Source organism: Neoarius graeffei, chromosome 25 (genome assembly GCF_027579695.1).
Source record: "Neoarius graeffei isolate fNeoGra1 chromosome 25, fNeoGra1.pri, whole genome shotgun sequence".
Classification (NCBI taxonomy): Eukaryota; Metazoa; Chordata; class Actinopteri; order Siluriformes; family Ariidae; genus Neoarius; species Neoarius graeffei.
Window position 1 is genome coordinate 4,645,708 of NC_083593.1, and position 19,978 is coordinate 4,665,685.

The 19,978-nt window shown below is 43.1% G+C and overlaps 1 protein-coding gene across 1 annotated transcript; it reads left to right on the forward strand.

The window, feature by feature from the left end:
• The first annotated feature begins 6,179 nt into the window (after window positions 1–6,179).
• On the forward strand, window positions 6,180–19,494 carry map6a (microtubule-associated protein 6a). Its single transcript, XM_060909496.1, has 5 exons — window positions 6,180–7,083; window positions 11,264–11,477; window positions 11,959–12,158; window positions 17,633–17,743; window positions 19,217–19,494. Exons 1-5 carry the CDS (start codon window positions 6,455–6,457, stop codon window positions 19,341–19,343), a joined length of 1,281 nt encoding a protein of 426 aa, XP_060765479.1. The 5' UTR covers window positions 6,180–6,454; the 3' UTR covers window positions 19,344–19,494.
• The last annotated feature ends 484 nt before the right edge of the window (window positions 19,495–19,978 follow it).

A 19,978-nucleotide genomic window follows, 5' to 3' on the forward strand; every position in this document is an offset into this window, starting at 1 on the left:
GAAAAGGCGTGGATCCAACTACACAAGTTGAAGGGGAACTTAATTGGTCCTACAAAATATCTAACGACAAACTACGCACTATTACCAACACTGGCCACATAACAGACTTTTGCCATGGGCAATACATGAAATATATGGCACATGTGTGTCGCTTGGAAAACGATGCCTTGCAAAAGCAAGTATGATTCGACAAGCAAACACCAAATAAGATCTGGGCAAATGTCGAAAAGAGACTCAGTATGGTCCGCACACAAATAAGAAGGACAATGATGGATAAATCCGAATTCCACCGACTGTTGGACAATAGTCTTGGCCTTCAGTCGTGCCCGAGGGCCAAGAGTAGGCCATAGGGGAAAACATGATGATGATGATGATGATGGTGGAAAAGGGGTAAGAGTTAGCTTGTTTGGAACTAAACTTGCCCTTTTTTTTTAACTTACCTTAATTATTCATAAAAGGTTTCCTGGAGAAGATACATCCAGTCCATTTTATTATCAATATCTCATAAATAATGTTTGCAACTTTTCCACTGGAAAAGAAGCAACATATCGTACGTAATAAATGATACGTGGATACGTCGATGTGCTTCAAATGTGTAGTTTCAGGGATCATGGTTTAGTGTTTAGTGTTCAAGGTTAACATGAAGCACCAAATTATATTGTTCAGTATGTTTAACTTCAGCGTTTACACACGAATAAAACTGAACACTGAGCACGGCTGCGTGTTTACTATAGATGAGACGAGGCTATTGTGAGAAACGATGCTTTTAGCGAGTGGGAGCTAACAGTAGGGTTATGACTGTGAAAGTGTTTTCAAAATTTCTACTTTCCTGATGTTGCATTTGGTGAACTTTTACTCATATATTACTTTTTTGAAGTTATTTTTATTGGGTCATGCAAAAACCTCCGGCACCCAACATCACCTCACTTTTGATAAATACATGTATATTAAATAAATAAATCATGATTATAAAATAAATTCATTGAAAGATATGTAAAGTACTTTTATATAACAATAAATTGCTTAACAATTGTTGTAATAATAATTATAATTGTTAATTAATACAAATTTAATAATATTGTTGTAATAATCATTATAAAAATTAATTAAATTAATTAATAAAAATTAACAACAATTGTTGTAATAATAATTATAATTGTTAATTAATACAAATGTAATAATATTATTAAATTTGTATTAATTAACAATTATAATTATTATTACAACAATTGTTAAGCAATTTATTCTTATATAAAAGCACTTTACACATCTTTCAATGAATTTATTTTATAATCATGATTTATTTATTTAATATACATGTATTTATCAAAAGTGAGGTGATGTTGGGTGCGGGAGGTTTTTGCATGACCCAATAAAAATAACTTCAAAAAAGTAATATATGAGTAAAAGTTCACCAAATGCAACATCAGGAAAGTAGAAATTTTGAAAACACTTTCACAGTCATAACCCTAGCTAACAGCCAACGGCGCCATCACTGTGAACACAACCACCATCTGCTTGTTCAGAGTCCAGGAATAAAAGTTCCCTTTAGCTGAAACACAACACGAGCTCCTCTGATGACTGCATTTATTATTGGTAATGATGAATGTGCAGTTTTGTTTTGTTTTTAAGCTTACTGGCATCTAGTAGCTCTTTCAAGGTTGGTATTTTTATTATAAAGCTTCATAGGGTCTTATAAGGCTTGTTATGAGTTGGCTTAAAGGAGATATGCAGAACCTCATCTCATTATCTCTAGCCGCTTTATCCTTCTAGAAGGATATGCAGAACCTTTATTTTTAAATACATTTCTGAGTGGATAGTATCTCCATCCCTGATTCTTGTGTGCTGCATAAATGGGAATTTAAAAAATATATATTTTTGAGAGTTAAAATCAACCGCAAGGTTGGCATTCGAGCTGCCCCACTGAGCCAGCCAGCCCTGAGTGCATGATGTCAGAGTGGTAACCGGTTTTAAGGCCGAGGCCTTTGACGGCTATAGACCAAAGACAGACTCGGCAGGCGAGAGCGGTTGCAATGGCCTCTTCGTTCAGATTTATTGGAAATTCTTCAGATTCCTCAGATAGTAATACATCTGACTGTGATAGTCCTGAAATTGGAGTGTGTGTATGTGGTACTGCTATACACGTAGAACCATATCAGTTTGAACCATTGGAAAGTGAATCCGATAGTAACACGTCGGCCACGGAGGCCCCCACCTTACGAAATACAGCCAAAGAACAAAGCCGTCGAGAGAATTGTATGGAATTGAACTGACAGTCTCATGTGACTCTCATTAAAACAGGATAGGCGTTATAACTTATGCAATGTACATGCATGCATTTTCACTGATTAAACATAAAAGGCTAATTAAATAATCAGATGAACTGAGACAATCACATTCTGAAGCAAATTAAATAATCTTATACCGGTAACTTAAATACACAATACAAGTTACATGTATTAATCTAAACGCAGGTAAACAACGAGTGTTGTTGTTGTTGTTGTTATGTAACCAAATGAGAGTCGCATCTTACCCATCTGTGTTCTCGCTTCTTGAAGGCCGATCTCGTGGCCGATTGTTTTGAAACAATGTGACTTTCAGTTCTTCGTTCAGTCGCTTCTTCCACGTAAGGGTGAGATATTGCTGCTGAGGCAAGCATATCCAGCGGAAGAAAAAAATAGCATATCCAGTGGAGAAATCTGACGACTGGTCCACTCATTCTCCATTTTCTCCATACTGAATACTCCGCCATTACTGCTCAGTTCACACTCCGGGAGAACTGCTGCAACTGAACTTACTTTCCTTTTCTCGTAGTTTTCTTTTCCTTTAATTGTTGGTACTGCACCCTCTGTCAATACGGACTTATAGCCAACGCTCCTCAACAGATCAGAGGTTTAGTACTAGTCATTAGTAAAATGTGGCGTGAATTTCTCGCAAAATGTGTCCAAATCTTTGCAGTTTGAACATTCTTGGGCCATGAGTGCAACTTAAATCCACCTTCTGTCATGTTGCTGCACCTGCCAGCAGCACATCTACGTGGCATGGCGATAAATTAGCTCAAAATGGAGGCTTGAAGTTGCAGTCAGCTCTGTGTTTTAGTATAGCGGAAATGGCGATGAGACAGATAGATGTCAAGGTCATTCACTCAGACCGCTACCTATATGAATCATTTTAATCGTAAAAATTACGAGATTAGATTTATTGTTAATGCTTAAAACTATTCCTGTGCCATTCTTGAGGTCTCAAGGCATTTATAAACAAAAAGTGAGGCCTTGGCTCTGTGTATCACCTTTAAAAATTACTCTGACATGATGATGGATTAAGGTGCACTTTTGGATTGTGCTCCCTTTGTAGTGCACTTGATAATGGACTTTAGTTGCTAATTCCCTAAATAAGTGCACTAGACAGTAGATACAAACTCTATCTAATGCAGTAAAAGTACACAATGTTATTTATTAATAATAATAATAATAATAATAATAATTGGTAATTGTCAATCATTTTCGGATTGAAAATATTTATATAAATATTTATAATCAATATTACATGAATATTTATTAACATTTACTTTTTTCCCCCCATCTCCACTGACCAATCAGAGAGGGTGGTCAGACTCTGCAAGGGCTCCTACTGACCAATCCCAGTGCAGCTAATTCAGAGTGGGCGTGGTCACGGAGGAGCGCAGGTTTGGACCGCGCACGCGAGGGGATGCTGAGGCGAGAGGAGCGCGGGGGGCGGGGCGAGGCAGGGAAGGGCGGGTCTGCTGCACCAGGCAGAAACTCAACCGTGGTGTTGTTACGATTGTTCCAATCAGGAACGTTCAGGAGTCGACTCCGATTCTGATTCAGAGTCATGGGAATCGAGAGTCATCCTCACTCCGAATCGTCAAGGCTGCATGCCCTTCATGATGAACTTGATGAACTTTTGATGAGTCAGATTTGTTGTCAGGAGATTTAAATGGACATTGTTTTCAGATTTCTAGGCTGTAATGTAAAATTACAGACTCAGACTCATGATCGTTTGATGAGATTATAATTAGATGCAATTTTCACATCATGACAAAAGTGCCATATTTTCTCACTTTGCATCATAGACTCTCTGAAATAAAGATACCATGTGCAAGACTGTACCTTTCTTTGTTGCTAAGGTGGTACCATGAAGAGCAGCTCCATGTTTTAACTCGGTGCATGTGGTACCTGTAACCAACAAGGCCTGTTACAGTAAAGCTCCAAAGGTCCAGAAAGTCCAGTTATGAAACCTACCTTCAATTATCTGTCCCTTGATGGTACCACCAGAGTGAGAAGGAAAAGTACAGTTGGTACCTTTCTTCCGATGGTGTATGAGCCGATATGAGCTGATTCAAGATTCAGTATTCAATATGGAAGATATACAGTGAAAGTCAGTGCACGGCCTTACTCAGATAAAAGATTACAGATTTGCAAGCATGAAATAAATACAGACACAAGGGTTTACAAGTATACAAAGATATAGACAGAATTTACAAACAAGAAAGATTTACAAATGTACAAAGATTCACATAACATAAACTGGAGGATAGTGAAGCTGAGCACTTGTGAAGGATATTGCACTTAGGAATAGATAAATAACATTACATTACATTCATGGCATTTAGCAGACGCTCTTATCCAGAGTGATGTACATCAGAACCAGAGCAGCCTGGGGAGCAGTTGGGGGTTCGGTGCTTTGCTCAAGGGCACTTCAGCCATTCCTGCTGGTGGAGGGACTCGAATCGGCGACCTTTTGGTCCCAAAGCAGCTTCTAGGCAATGGCTTCCCCCTTCTCATCTCATCTCATTATCTCTAGCCGCTTTATCCTTCTACAGGGTCACAGGCAAGCTGGAGCCTATCCCAGCTGACTATGGGCGAAAGGCTGGGTACACCCTGGACAAGTCGCCAGGTCATCACAGGGCTGACTCATAGACACAGACAACCATTCACACTCACATTCACACCTACGGTCAATTTAGAGTCACGAGTTAACCTAACCTGCATGTCTTTGGACTGTGGGGGAAACCGGAGCACCCGGAGGAAACCCACGCGGACACGGGGAGAACATGCAAACTCCACACAGAAAGGCCCTCGCCGGCCCCGGGGCTCGAACCCAAGACCTTCTTGCTGTGAGGCGACAGCGCTAACCACTACACCACCGTGCCGCCAGCTTCCCCCTTTATATAAATAAAATATTTATATTTATGTATATAAATATAGGTGGTGTAGTGATTAGCACTGTCGCCTCACAGCAAGAAGGTCCTGGGTTTGAGCCCAGCAGCCAATGAGGGCCTTTCTGTGCGGAGTTTGCATGTTCTCCCCGTGTCCGCATGGGTTTCCTCCGGGTGCTCTGGTTTCCCCTACAGTCCAAAGACATGCAGGTTAGGCTAATTGGTGGCTCTAAATTGACCGTAGGTGCGAATGTGAAGGTGTGTGAATGGTTGTTTGTCTCTATGTGTCAGCCCTGCGACCTGGCCAGGGTGTACCCCGCCTCTCGCCCATAGTCAGCTGGGATAGGCTCCAGCTTGCCTGCGACCCTGTAGAACAGGATAAGCGGCTACAGATAATGAATGGATGGATATCTCATCTCATTATCTCTAGCCGCTTTATCCTTCTACAGGGTCGCAGGCAAGCTGGAGCCTATCCCAGCTGACTACGGGTGAAAGGCGGGGTACACCCTGGACAAGTCGCCAGGTCATCACAGGGCTGACACATAGACACAGACAACCATTCACACTCACACCGGAGGAAACCCACACAGACACGGGGAGAACATGCAAACCCCGCACAGAAAGGCCCTCGCCGGCCACGGGGCTCGAACCCGGACCTTCTTGCTGTGAGGCGACAGCGCTAACCACTACACCACCGTGCCGCCATGGATGGATATACAGTATAAATATAAATATAGCACAAAATGTGGATATATTGACATTGATTGTAGTGTGTGTGAGAGAGAGAGACTTCAGAGCAGAGTTCAGTGTGATGATAGGTTTGGGATAGAAACTGTTTTTGAATCTTGTGGCGTGTGCTTTGATTGAATCGATTCTAATGTTTTGAAGAATCAGAGAATCGACTCTTTTTGGGATTGACTTCGCAGCCCTGGCTGTTGTGGATGCGCATGAGCGCAGCAGGACAAACTCACGGACCTCGCGAGCTGTTTGATGCGTTAAAAGACAAACAAAAACCTCGATTTTCAGCTCCATCATCATCATCATCATCTTCTTCTTCTTCTTCTTCATCACGATCATCATGATGGTTTTAAAATAAGGGCGTTTTTAAGAAGAGGAAATTAAAGCTCTTTGATCTCTGGACATTTGGCGTTTTGCTGCCGTCAGGGCGATCGAGACGCACGAGATCACGGGCTCCGTTTTCCTGAATCGGTCTGATTGCACCGGGGACGGACTGTACACGATTGAGTAACCCTGCGGATTAACACCTCCCCAAGCATGGCGTGGCCGTGTATCACTCGCGCGTGCTGCATGGCCCGGTTCTGGTCTCAGCTGGACAAGTCCGACATCTCGGTGCCTTTGGTCTTCACGAGCTACTCGGACGCGTGCGACACGATCCAGTCGCGCCCTCAGCCCGGAGCAAGCGGGGTCGCCATAGAAACGCAGCCTGGCGGCATTGAGAGCGCACAAGAGGTCGTTTCTAAAGGCCCGGGCGCGCCCACGACAGCCGCGTCCAGCGAGAGCGCGCATGGCTCCGTGATGCGCCAGGACTATAAAGCGTGGAAAGTGCGTCGCGAGCCGAGCTGCAAGCCCAAGCGCGAGTACCACGGACCGGAAGTGCCCTTGGCCACCGAGACGCAGTACCAGAAGGACTTTAAGCCGTGGCCGCTCCCGCGCAGGGATCACCCGTGGATCCCCAAAGCCAGCCGCACGGAGCAGGACGGCGGCGTGGAGAAGGGCCAGGTCGCCGACAGGGTGCAGGAGAAGGAGATCCTGAAGCGGAAGCAGGCCACCAAGATGGAGGGGTCAGAGGTCAAGCACGAGCCGCAGAAGCTCGGAGGGCGAGCGGCCGCGGACGCGCTCAATCGGCAGATCAAAGACGAGGTCGGCGCCGGAAGTTCCTACAGGTGAAGTTTATTTCAGTCCATAAAGGAGTTCCACTCAAACCCCACCAGTGCTCTGGGATGGCTTTCCCAAAAGCCTCTAAATGCTAAGAGCATCTTAACTAGGAGAGAGAGATCATTGTGATGCTCGCTCAACCATTTAACGATGCTCTTTGTGCTACGATGCTTTTCAGAAACTCACCCCTGCTCGGTTTAACAGAGTTCGTCAGAAATCCATACGAAGCTGATTGACAGGCAAAAACGACAGCACGGATAGTCCCAATTGACAGTTTTCCCTTGCACAAATACAAAAACATAAAAATATTGTTGCTGATAAACTATGAAAATATATCAACAAATTATGTATGCAATGCTTAAACAATGAGAAAAAAAACCCCACCTTTAATCTGCACACGACAGATTAAAGGAGTTTCTCCTCACATGCAGTCACTCACACACGTCTCAAGTTTACCTTTATCTAATGCTGCTCAGGTAATGGAAGCTTCTAGTCTCCAGTTTAGCATCATGCACTAAATCTGCAACATGCACAAGGTTCTTAGCTTCGTAAAGAAGTTCTACTCAGAACCCTTTGTGAACCTTTTCTATCCAGGGTTAATTCCACCAGAGCAACAAGCAGCAGCATGAGAACCTTTTTCTTTCAAGTGTACTAAAGCATCACTGCATGAAAACGCCGTAGATTAATCATACACAGATTAAAGGTGTCATTTCAACAAAAATCCAAATGACATCAGATTTTCTGTCGGGTCAAACGTAGTGACTGAGTGACGTCTTGTTTGTTTTGGAGCTAAGAGAGATGGAGAAAATGTACGGTCACAGATTAGCATCACGCTCGTGCAGGGAGGGTTTGAGTCGAACGTTTGCTGAATCAGTCCTTCAGAGAAGTGCATCAGTTTCCTTAGTTTTGCGCTGATGCTCCGAGGCTAATGTAAGGAATAAGTTATAGCAGCCGACAGTTTCTAGTGGATCATCAGGAAAACTGGAGAGGGTTTTTATTGGCTGGAGGTCTACTCATGGCTCCGCCCCTTCAGCTGAGTGTTTGGGGTTCCTCGCTTTCTTTCTCTGTGCTTGCACTGAACATCTCACTGGGTCTTCTGGTGGACGAAGAGCACATGACGCGTGTGTGTTTCAGTTACCCACAATGCACCATTTTATTTCTATCTAATATCTCATGCTCTCTGTGAGGTGCCTTATTATTGAGGCGGCCCACTGTTTACCCACAATGCACCTCTCTTGCGTCTCCTCACATCTCTATACGCTGCCAGTGCATCACCATGGCGACCGGCTCTTTCACAACGGCAATGAAGTAGTAAAGTCATAGGAGTGTGTGTGTGTGTGTGTGTGTGTGTGTGTGTGTGTGTGTGAGTGAGTGAGCTCAAGCAGCCGAGCCTCACAGCAGCATTTACTTATTTAAGATGTCTAATTAACTCATTATACTGGATTACACAATGCTGGTTTAAAGTCAGTGTGATTGTATGGTGTGTGTGTGTGTTGGGTTTTAGAGTCAGTACCAAGCACGAGATGAACATCAGGACACCAGAGTCATTGTGATGAAGCTTTCTGCATGTCTGTTTCTCACTTTTTTTCTTGTCTCACATGCTGATGTTGTTTGTCCTGTTTCTGTTTATTATAACTGATGAATTACTTATTATACACCAACAAGTTTAATTTATACTGTGCCTTCCACCAACCCAAGGACGCTTTACAAAGTAATGGCACTACAGAAAAACAAGCAAATCAAACCCCCCCCCCCCCCCCCCCCCAAAAAAAAAAAAAAAAACCATGACCGAGAGGAGACACAAGAAACAAAATGATCATTTCCATGAGCATATCTCAGGAGGAGGAATAGCAGCGAGAGAAGAGACGAGATTTAAGATTAATTTTGAATTTGGGGAGAGATGTACAATCCCGAAGACCCTGAACGAGAGAATTTGTCAGCTTGGGGGCCGCGACCCTAAAAGCCCTGGAACTCGTGGTGGATAGTTTAAATTTGGGGACGGACGACAGACCAGAGGGTGAAGACCTGAGACTGTGAATATGCTGCGATACACTCGAGAACATGCTGTTACAAGAAAATAATCGATGCCAGGGTGGTGCGATGAAGCGGAGTTTCTGTTATCACCCAGAAGTTGATTATTTTCCAATAACAGCATGTCCCTGAGTGTTTTATTCCTCTTACACCACAGCAGTTTACCAATGAGAAGAGATGAGATGAGATGAGATGAGATGAGACATCAAGTTAGTTCCTGTTCTCTGTATATTATAGCAGCTATATACAGTTGTTCTTTACACTGCGTTCCTGATGTGATTTTGTTATTGTCTCCTCTACTTCAGGAATATGATGAGAGAGAGAGAGAATGGAGAATCCTTTAGAACAAAAATCATGAGTGAATAAATTCTACCAGTTCTCCTTACAGAAAAATTCTGCCCTATAAATGTCATTATAAAGCTTATATTTAAATAATATTGGCTGTCTTTTTTTCATGGTATATCAGATATATTCAATTCAGCTAGCATGATACTGAACGAGTTGAAGACGAGTAGCTGAATGGAATATATCTGAGGTGGGGTTTACATTAGACCGTATCAGCGGATCATCAGATTAACGTTTTTAAAACGATTCGCGTGCACACAGCAACGCCAATACACGATTCGCGTGCACACAGCAACGCCAATACACGGATACGCTAATCACATGACTAATTAGACGGCACGTCACATGATCCCGGTGCATATCGGGCATGCGCAAGTCACTCACCACTTGCAAGTAGAAGGATGGCAAGCGAACACCTTCTCCAGCAGATAAACACACCTGGCTGTGATGTTCATGTTCTCACTGAGTTTAAGCGCCTGAAGGAGGTAAATAAGTTGAAATGTGTAAATAAACCTCAGTGCGGCTCAGCGCTTCCTCCTGCGCTCCAAATCACTCCGCCCTGAACAGCGAGTGCCCTCTGGAGGGTGCGCACTCCGGCCCTGTGCAGCTCACAGAGCGCGCGAGTGAAGTGCACGAGCAGTGATTCGGGACTGAGCCGCTGTGTGTGTGATCCCAACGCCAGCGAATCAGGAAGGTGGATGTCACAGTGACGTTGTCCAATGACGACGTCAGCTAGAGCTCAGCACTGCGTTTCCTCGTTCCTCAATGTTTACACAGCACCGGATCAGATACGAACTGGGTTGAATACGTGGGCCCTGGCGGATTCAAGTTGTTCCGCCTGTGGAGTCGTTTCCCGGCGTTTTAATGTGCACGGACAGTGCATCCGCGACAAAAACGAGACGGATACGGTCTAATGTAAACACCACCTGATAGACCATGAAAAAAACCATTATTATTATTATTATTATACGGGCGGCACGGTGGTGTAGTGATTAGCGCTGTCGCCTCACAGCAAGAAGGTCCGGGTTCGAGCCCCGTGGCCGGCGAGGGCCTTTCTGTGCTGAGTTTGCATGTTCTCCCCGTGTCCGCGTGGGTTTCCTCCGGGTGCTCCGGTTTCCCCCACAGTCCAAAGACATGCAGGTTAGGTTAACTGGTGACTCTAAATTGAGCGTAGGTGTGAATGTGAGTGTGAATGGTTGTCTGTGTTTCTGTGTCAACCCTGTGATGACCTGGCGACTTGTCCAGGGTGTACCCCGCCTTTCGCCCATAGTCAGCTGGGATAGGCTCCAGCTTGCCTGCGACCCTGTAGAACAGGATAAAGCGGCTACAGATAATGAGATTATTATTATACATACACATTCCTTTCGGGTGTTCAACGCATCTTTCTTTTTCAAAATGCTCTCAAAATCTTCCGTACTTAACGAAGCAAACCTGGTGGCCATGCTTGTTTACAAATGGTCACAGTCACTAACTCGCTAGCGCGGAAGTTTTATTTATGTTGTCTTGACAACCATGCAATATCGTAAACCATATTCAACGCTCGTTCTTCATTGGGTAGAGTGATTTAATACATGTAGGATAAGCGATATGCTAACAATATTGCATGTTATCAAACCCACTAGAAGGGAACAGAACACATGTTTGTATTTCATTGAAAAAGTGTCCTGTATGTATAATGTTTTATAATCTGAACTCTGATTGGTTATAAACACACACCTGTTAGAGCATGATGTTAACTGAATTCAGGATCCATGCACCAGGTTCTCAGCTCGAATCTCATCTATTTTCTGCATTGTTTTTTTTTTTCCCCAGGACGGAGTTTAAAGCGTACACAGATGTGAAACCGGTGAAACTCATCCGAGCCAAATCTCAGTACGAGCCCCCGGACGATAAGACCAACCTGGAGACCAGCTACAGCGCCACCTACAGGGGAGAACAGGCCAAAGTGCAGCTGGCTGATAACAAGGCGCAGGAGAGGAGGAGAGTGCGCACGCTGTACAGCGAACCCTACTTCGAGCCCACTAAAGTGAGACAACATTCCGCTCATAATCCTGCCTTCAGCAGTGCGTGTGTTCACGTGAGAAATGTAGAATTTGTAAAATGCTCTTCTTGAGGTCTGAGGTATAAAAGACATGTAGAGGTTTGTATTTTTAGTCTGAGGTTTGTATTTTTATTCTGTACTCGACTAAAATTGTATTGGTGACGATCATCATCATTTCTTAAGTAGGTGCCAGGGACGTCCAGTGAAATCTTTCATGAAGCAATTCATTTTATTTCTCGATGAGCAAAGACATTTTCTGAACAAACCACTTCCAACTAGCCGACACGTCGTTATTGCTTTAAATGCCAGTGGAGAAAAAAAATTAAAGTAAATCCCACCAGTTAAATAAACAAGATTGTGCAGGAGATCGCTTCATAAATTACCCACACCCACTTTCACAAAAAAAGTCTGTAATTAGTGCCTCTTTTATTAATTCTGCATTTTCTGGTTTAATGTTTCCTGGTAGGTGGACAGATTGAGTCTCCCGCGCTCCAAACCGAAAAAGACGCCATCTTCTTCGTCCTCTCATGGTAAAGCGCTGAAGAAGTCGAAGGAGAAGCAGTCAGGGTCGGGGCGCGGCTCCAAGAAGAAGAGCTCTGAGAAGCAGCGGCTGAGCGACAAGGAGAAAAGTAAAGAGATGAACAACAAACTGGCTGAGGCGAAAGAGTAAACACCACCGCACTTCTCCTCTCACTTCCTCTCTTCCTCAACACAGCCGCCGAGGCTGGACCAATCAGCTAAGAGCTTTTCACTCAGCGACTCTTCCCTCACTGTAGTGCTCTTCCTCTCTTCCATACTCATTTCTCTCTCTCTCTCTCTCTCTCTCTCTCTCTCTCTCTCTCTCTCTCAGACACACACACACATATCCTGATTTTGCTAAATGACACATGTCCCTGAATCAAAAGGGGTGGAGCTTAAATGAAATACAGTACAATCATCTGATTGAGCTTATCATACAAAACGATGATGTATCAAAGCGAGCTTTTCTTCTCAGGAGGATCTCTAGCAAGATGTACAAGCAAGGCATCAAGGACCATTCAAAATGGATCCAACTCTCATTTCCTGTCTTGTAAGATGCCTTCAAACTGCCCCCTGTTATTTCCTCGATACTGCCTTTTACCCATAATTCTGTACAGCAGCTTGCTCAAAAAATAAATCAACATTGTATTATCTTAAACCCCGTCACTGTAACCAGCTAAATTTGTTTGCTGTAATTTGCAAGGCATCTGTTCGCTAACTAGCTAACGCAAAATGAATGAGTTTAGTTCCGGCGTCTTGATGTCACACGTTACTGTAAATGCTGTCCTAAAATGTCGTTTTGAACGCAGCCATAGTATTTAGAATAAGATACCGGTTTTAATTACGCAGTGTAATAGTTTAGCAACATTAGCTAAGCTAGCTAAGCTAACCATCTAACATTAAGGATGCCAGTTAGCTCGATAATAGAGCAAGCGAGCTAATATTAGGCGAAGTATTATATTATGTAAAATTAATTAAAAGCCAGTAATCATGAGCCAAACTCTTAAATCAGTCTACGATTGGTTAATGAGACTTGATTTAAGCTCCGCCCTTTTTGATCCAGGGGCATGACAGAATCAGGACGTGTGTGTGTGTCTCTCTCTCTCTCTCATCTCTTCATCTGTGTGTGTGTGTGTGTGTGTCTGTCTCTCTCTCTCTCGCTCATCTCTTCATCTGTGTGTGTGTGTGTGTGTGTGTCTCTCTCACTCATCTCTTCATTTGTGTGTGTGTGTGTGTGTGTGTGTCTCTCTCTCTCTCTCTCTCTCTTGCTCATCTCTTCATCTGTGTGTGTGTGTCTCTCTCTCTCTCTCTCTCTCTCTCTCGCTCATCTCTTCATCTGTGTGTGTCTCTCTCTCTCACTCATCTCTTCATTTGTGTGTGTGTGTGCCTCCATCTTTCTCTCTCTCTCTCTTAAGATCGTCAGGTTCTTGTGATTATAAAATATAAAACGCCCCCTCATTATGCAATCACTCATCATTTGCATTCACCTCAGCTCCGCCTACCTGCCCCATCCCACCCTGCCCCACCCTCGCGCCTCGTCTCCAGTGGCGAGGATTCCATGGCAACCGCTACCCCGGTTGGCCCATGGATGGTGCCGATGATGCTGGTGCTGATGCTGATGCTGGTTCTCTGCATGGAGCGGCTGATGGAATGCATTATTAAGCTCGGGACGAGTTTATCGAAGGAACTTGGACTTGTTTGTGTCTGTGATGAATTTTATGCAGCATGAACCCTAATCCAGATCTTTCGGTCTCTCCCAGAACAACAACAACAACAACAACAAGACACAACCCCTTTGATAAACATGTGCATCCTTTTTGCCTGCTTGTGCTGTGTGTGTATCTCTGCCTGCCTGAGCATGTGTCTTTGGCTGTGTCTCAAATCGCGTACGACATTCTAGTGCACTATTAACGCACAAAGTGTCCTTACAAAAGAGGAAGCTTATATTACTCTACGTACTCTACATTACTGTAACTTATACATGACTGTCCAAAATACTAAATAAACGGAAAAATATTACAGGAATTAAAAAGGAAAATGATTATTATTTTACTGCAGTTTTACAAAATTACAATTTATCCCTCAATTGTAGTAAACTATTTTGTTCATTGTCATTTATTTATCATTTATTACTGTAATAAATTGTTATTTTGCGGTCAATTGTTTTCTCAAATAATTAAAAAATATATATATTAATTATTTACAAATAGATTGTTACATTTTATTTATTTATTTATTTTGTTTGTTTGTTTGTAATTTTGCACTTTAAATCTAAAAAAAAAGTCAAAACACATAAACACTGCAAATTTGAGAAGAAAAATTGTCCAAACTGGATTAACGTTTAATGTATTCACTCCCGTAGTCATGCATTTATTTTATTTTATTTAATAAGTTACCTTATAAAATTATCGTAGCTAAGTTCGACAGCGAGCTCTGTTCAATACCGTCTGCTTGTAGTTCATCGCTCATGAGGTGTGTGAGAGAGGAAACACCGCAACCGCAAACCAATTTGGTGACTAAATAGTGCGAGGTAGCCCGCACTAATCTGTCATTTCTTATTCACCTTAAACGTTGCTGTTCGATTGAGGCGGGGTGCTGCAGTAAAAAAATGTCCAGTTACCACACAGTGAAGTGTGTAGTGTGAGAGCAGTGTACAGAGTGCGCGATTTGAGACGCGGCCTCGTTTATTTTTCATTATTACCATAAAAGGAGTGATTAGAGGAAGTCCAGCTCCAACAGCGCTGTGTCATGGACATCATTTCCTCCAAACACTGGGGGGGGGTCGAGTTACACAGAGGAGCATTCGGTATTGAGGGGAGGGTCGCTGTTGCTACGACGAACAACTCGATCAAGGTCATGTGATTATTTATTATGGGATGTCGTATGGATTTGTCTTTTGGGGAAATAGTGTAGATTAGATTACAGTTTTGTGGGTGTGTTAGATAACAAGGGAATAAAAGACTAAAGCAGGAGGTGGTGATGATAAATGAACTAAAATTTAATACACACACACACACACACGATTCCCTTGATGGGATGTTGGACGCTCCCTACAGCTGTCCAGACGTATATCACAGTTCCTCTGTATTCAACCAGAAAAAGTTTATTTATTATTAATGATGTTTTATTGTGACACTGTTCCACACATCCTCCTCTTCATCCTCATGTTCCTCATCCTCTTCCTTGTCCTCCTTTTCATGTTCCTCCTTTTTCTTGTTGTCCTCCTCCTTGTCCTCCTTTTCATCCTCCTCCTCTTCCTTCTTGTCTTCTTCCTCCTCTTGTCCTCATTTTCATATTCCTCCTTTTCCATGTTGTCCTCCTCCTCATACTTCTCCTTTTTGTCCTCCTTGTCATCTTGCTCCTCTTCTGTGTTGTCCTCCTTCTCATCCTTCTCTTTCATGTCCTCCTTTTCATCATCCTCCTCTTCCTTCTTGTCCTCCTTTTCATGTTCCTCCTCTTCCTTCTTGTCCTCCTTCTCTTCCTTGTCCTTCTCCTCATCCTTCTCTCTCTTGTCCTCCTTTGCATCTTCCTCCTCTTCCTTGTTGTCCTCCTCCTTGTCCTTCACCTCATTCTCATTTTTATCTTCTTCCTTGTCCTCCTCCTCACCTTCCTCGTCCTCCTCATCCTGGTTCCTGTTCTCCTTCTTCCAGCTCTCCCCTCTAGTCCTTTCATATTTGCCACGCTGTATTCCCATCTGCTCATTCTTCCCTTTTCGCTTCTCTTCCTGTTCATCCATCTTATACCATCCCCTCTTTTCCTAATTGTCCCTACTCTTTCCATTCTTGTCCTCTTCCTATTCATCTCTCTTTCCATTTGCTCTCTCTTCTCATTGGCCTTTTTCTGTCACGTGTGACAGTATGTGTGTTGGATCATGTCCCAGCCTGCTGCCATTCCCTCATCTGTCTCTGGTCTCGTCATTGTTTTGGGATTTGATGTCACTTCTCCCTCATCTTCGTTTCCTGTTGATCTGATTCCTGTAACCACAAGAGTGTACGACAGTTTTAGCTCTGCTCATTATTTAGCGAACAGATTGTGCGAATGCTAGTGATGTGAAAAGAAACGCTTGTGAATATGTCACACTTGTTGTCTTTGGAATATTTGCAGAAAATTCCGGGTGAGAAAAGTTGCAGAAACAAACATGGAGCATGTTTGGGTTTTGGTTTTCTTGCATTTCATCGACGTTTGGGAGCCGCCAGTTAGCATTAGCGCTAGCACAGAGTAATGGTGGTGTTGAGTACACAGAGACAGACGTGGGCTTCACAGGGGGTCAACCGTTCCCTACACACCACGCCTGCTTATCACTGGTGCTATTTCTACTTCATGCACTTCATGTTAAAACAACGAAAAACGTGTAACAGCGGCGATGATGAACCTATGATCATGTGACCTGTACTTTTTCTCTGCTTGCTGATAATTATAGAAAATGTTGCTAATAAACGCAAAACGCAGAAGCCGAAGAGTCTCGCTTTGTTTTGTTTGAGAGGTGGGAGGGCTCCCTCTCTTCTCTCTCTTTCTTATTTTCATTTCCTGCTCTTCCCAACTTGTCACTCAGCCTTTTCACCTCATTCATCCATCATCCCCTCCCATCATCCCATGCTCCCTGTACTTCCTGTTTGCTCATCACTTCCAATTCACCCTTTCTTTCCTAATTATCCATCTTTATGATCCATTCCTATCATGCTCTCTTCCTTTTCACGCCATCTTCCCATTTACCCCAGCTCTCGTTCCCATCTCGTCCTCAGTCTTTCCATTCATCTCCTTCAGCCTTTGTTCCCTCTCTTCTCATTCATTCCTCTCTTTCCACTCCTCTGCTCATTCTTCCCACTCACTCTTTTCTCCTCCTTTTCTGTTCACTTTTTTCCTTTTCCAATGCCAATTTCCTTTTCAAGACGCTCATCCTACTTCCTGTTTATTCCTCTTCCTATTTCCTTCTCCTTTTATAATTATCCCTGTCTTTGCATTCTTCCTCCTGGAATTCATCTCTTTATTCCAGTCCCCCCTTCCTCTTTCCTTTTGCCCTCTTTTCCAATTCAACCCTCTCGATCCAGTCACACTCCTCTTTTCCGCCTCATCCCTCTCTTCCCCGGGAGCATGGAGGGTTTGGGAATCCACGGTAGGTGAGCGACTGTGTGTGTGTGTGAGATTTGTCTTGTGTTCCTGTTCGTATTGTGTGTGTGTGTGTGTGTGTGTGTGTGTGTGTGTGTGTGTGTGTGTGTGTGTGTGTGAGACTCCACATGGAAGAGAACTCCAGTAGAGCAACATTAGCGAATGATTAAATGCTAACACACACCTGTTGATGCCGTGTGTAACCTGAGCATCCTTTCACACAGCCATCTTAGTGCTGAGTGAGCTTTCATAAATCCGATATATCGTCCGAGTCATTGTCTGATATATCTGATGTATGTGCGAAGATGGACAGTATCACTGAATGATATCCAGTGTGATATCCACACTCCAGTCAGATGATGATGATGATGTCATGATGGAGGCTTTTCCTTCATCTCAGTAATCCGATGTCAATTTACACACATATTTACACCTGCTTTTATTTGTGAGAATCGTTGACTTTGATGTAGCTAATCCGTGGCCTTTGTTCTCGTCTCGTCTTTTTTTTTTTTAAGGCTCGTGCTAAAACAGCAGCACTACATTCAGCTCTGTCAGCCAATCCGAGATATCGGTTGGGTGCAGACGCTAAAGCAACACCTGTGGCGCTGCGCTCTACCTGACCCAAGGTAAAGACACACCCGAGACGAGGCACGGCCTTTCATTAACCCTTTAAATACTGACAGTCAGCACACACAACATGCACACATCATTCTCTTCCATATGGAGAGAAAGCGTTAAAGCTAAAGCGTTCGCTTGTAGTGTAGCGGTGGTGTTTTGTCCTAAAGTTACATGTCATGTATGAACGCAAAATATTTACCACACTGAATACATATTAGAACATAAACCATTCCATATGAGATCCACATCTCCGTGTGTGTGTGTGTGCATGTGAAGTAATACATCGTCTGATATATTTCACCGTGATTATCTGATATGTCCGATGTATTGTCTGATATATTTCACTGTTTGTGTGATATATCTGAAATACCTCACACATCCACAGAATTCAAATCGAAATATCTTCTGATCTGATAAGATTTGAGATTTGCGATTATGTCTTTTAGATGAGACAAAGTTGCGTTATTGAACATATTGTGTAGTTTGTGTACAATGTTTATTGTTTACAGTGAATCTGTGTATTAATTGTATTTTTGTGTGCGTTTGTGTTTTTGTTGTAGTCTCTCCTGAACATTTTGAAGTCTTGAACAACCTGAGAAACGCGTACACTCTTAAACTCAACTCGCCTAAATTATTTGTTTGATTTGATTTGATTCGAAGATCCTGAAGCTTGTCGCCAGAAAAGTGTTTTTAAGAAAATGATTCATTCAGGTCGACGACACTGAGCTGGAAAAGATGAAAAGAAATGCCCGTGGTGATGTCATATAATCAAGATTGAAATGGTCTGATTTAATTTCAGTGAAGCTCCGCCTTCCTCAGCAAAATCTGATTACAATAAATAGCCTTGTAATGATACACTAATATAATGTTAATAACAAAACACAGGATGTTGAAGGCTTCATTTCCACTTGTACTGGATGAAATGTCTTACAGCTCTCTCTCTCTCTTCCTTTCTGGCTCTCTTTTTCTGCCTGTCCTTGTCTGTCTGTCTCTCTCTCTCTCTCTCTCCCTCTGTCTGTCTGTCTCTTGCTCTCTCTCTCTCTCTCTCTCTCTGGCTGTCTCTCTCTCACCCTCCCTGTCTGTCTCTCTGTATCTCTCTCACTCTCGTTTCCTGTCTGTCTCTCCGTGTCTCATGCACCCATTTTGTCTGTCCTTGTCTGTCTGCCTGCCTCTCTCTCTGTCTGTCTGTCTGTATCTCTCTCACTCTCATTTTCTGTCTGTCTATCTGTGTCTCGCTCACCCATTTTGTCTGTCCTTGTCTGTCTGTCTGCCTCTCTCTCTCTCTCTTCCTGTCTGTCTCTCTGTGTTTCTCGCTCTCTCCTGCCTCTCTCTCCCTGTTTGTCTCTTCCTTTCTGCCTGTCCTTGTCTGTCTGTCTGTCTGTCTGTCTGTCTGTCTGTCTGTCTCTCTCTCTCTCTTTCTCTCTCTTGCTGTATGTCTGTCTGTCTCTCTCTCTCCCTGTCTCTCTCCATCCTAACTCCAGTGAATCAGAGTCTACAGTTGGACGCATCAGTGATTTTTATTCCTCTGGGACTTCTGGAGGAGAGCAGGAGCCACAGGAACCTCGCAGCAAGGCTGTGGTGCGCTTCGCACCTGACGTTAAATACTGACAGACAGACAGAGACAGAGAGACAGACAGAGAGAGACAGACATAGAGACATGTAATGTTCACTACTTAGCATTCTTTAAATTTTATGGCAATACATCAATAATATTTATTTTTAAAAGCTGTCTGATTTCTATTGATGATTAGTATTAACAATCCAGATGAAAACAAACCACACACACACACACAATCACCTTCTGCTTCACACCTACACACACTTTTCTCCCCGTGACCCTTCCACTCAGCTGATTATGGTCTCTGTAATAGAAATGGTTTTCTTTCAGGTGAGAACTGAAGCACATGTCGGAATATTAACGTACTGTATGTATATATAGACTGTGTGTAGTATATTATAATTATAAAAAGCACTCCAGAGCTTCCTTATAATAAAGTTATGATGATTATTTTCTGCACAGACTGTTTGCAAAGGTTAAAATGGTGCTAAGGGTTTGAATAACACTGTTCATATCTCAGAGAGAGAGAGAGAGAGAGAGAGAGAGAGACGCCATCAACACCATGAAGTGCTTCCTTAATGTACATCATCACTGTATAAAATGCCATCATGTGAATAAACACATTGAAATGAGCAAATTATCTCTGAGTCTAGTGTTCATTTAGATCTCATCCTGCCTGCACAGG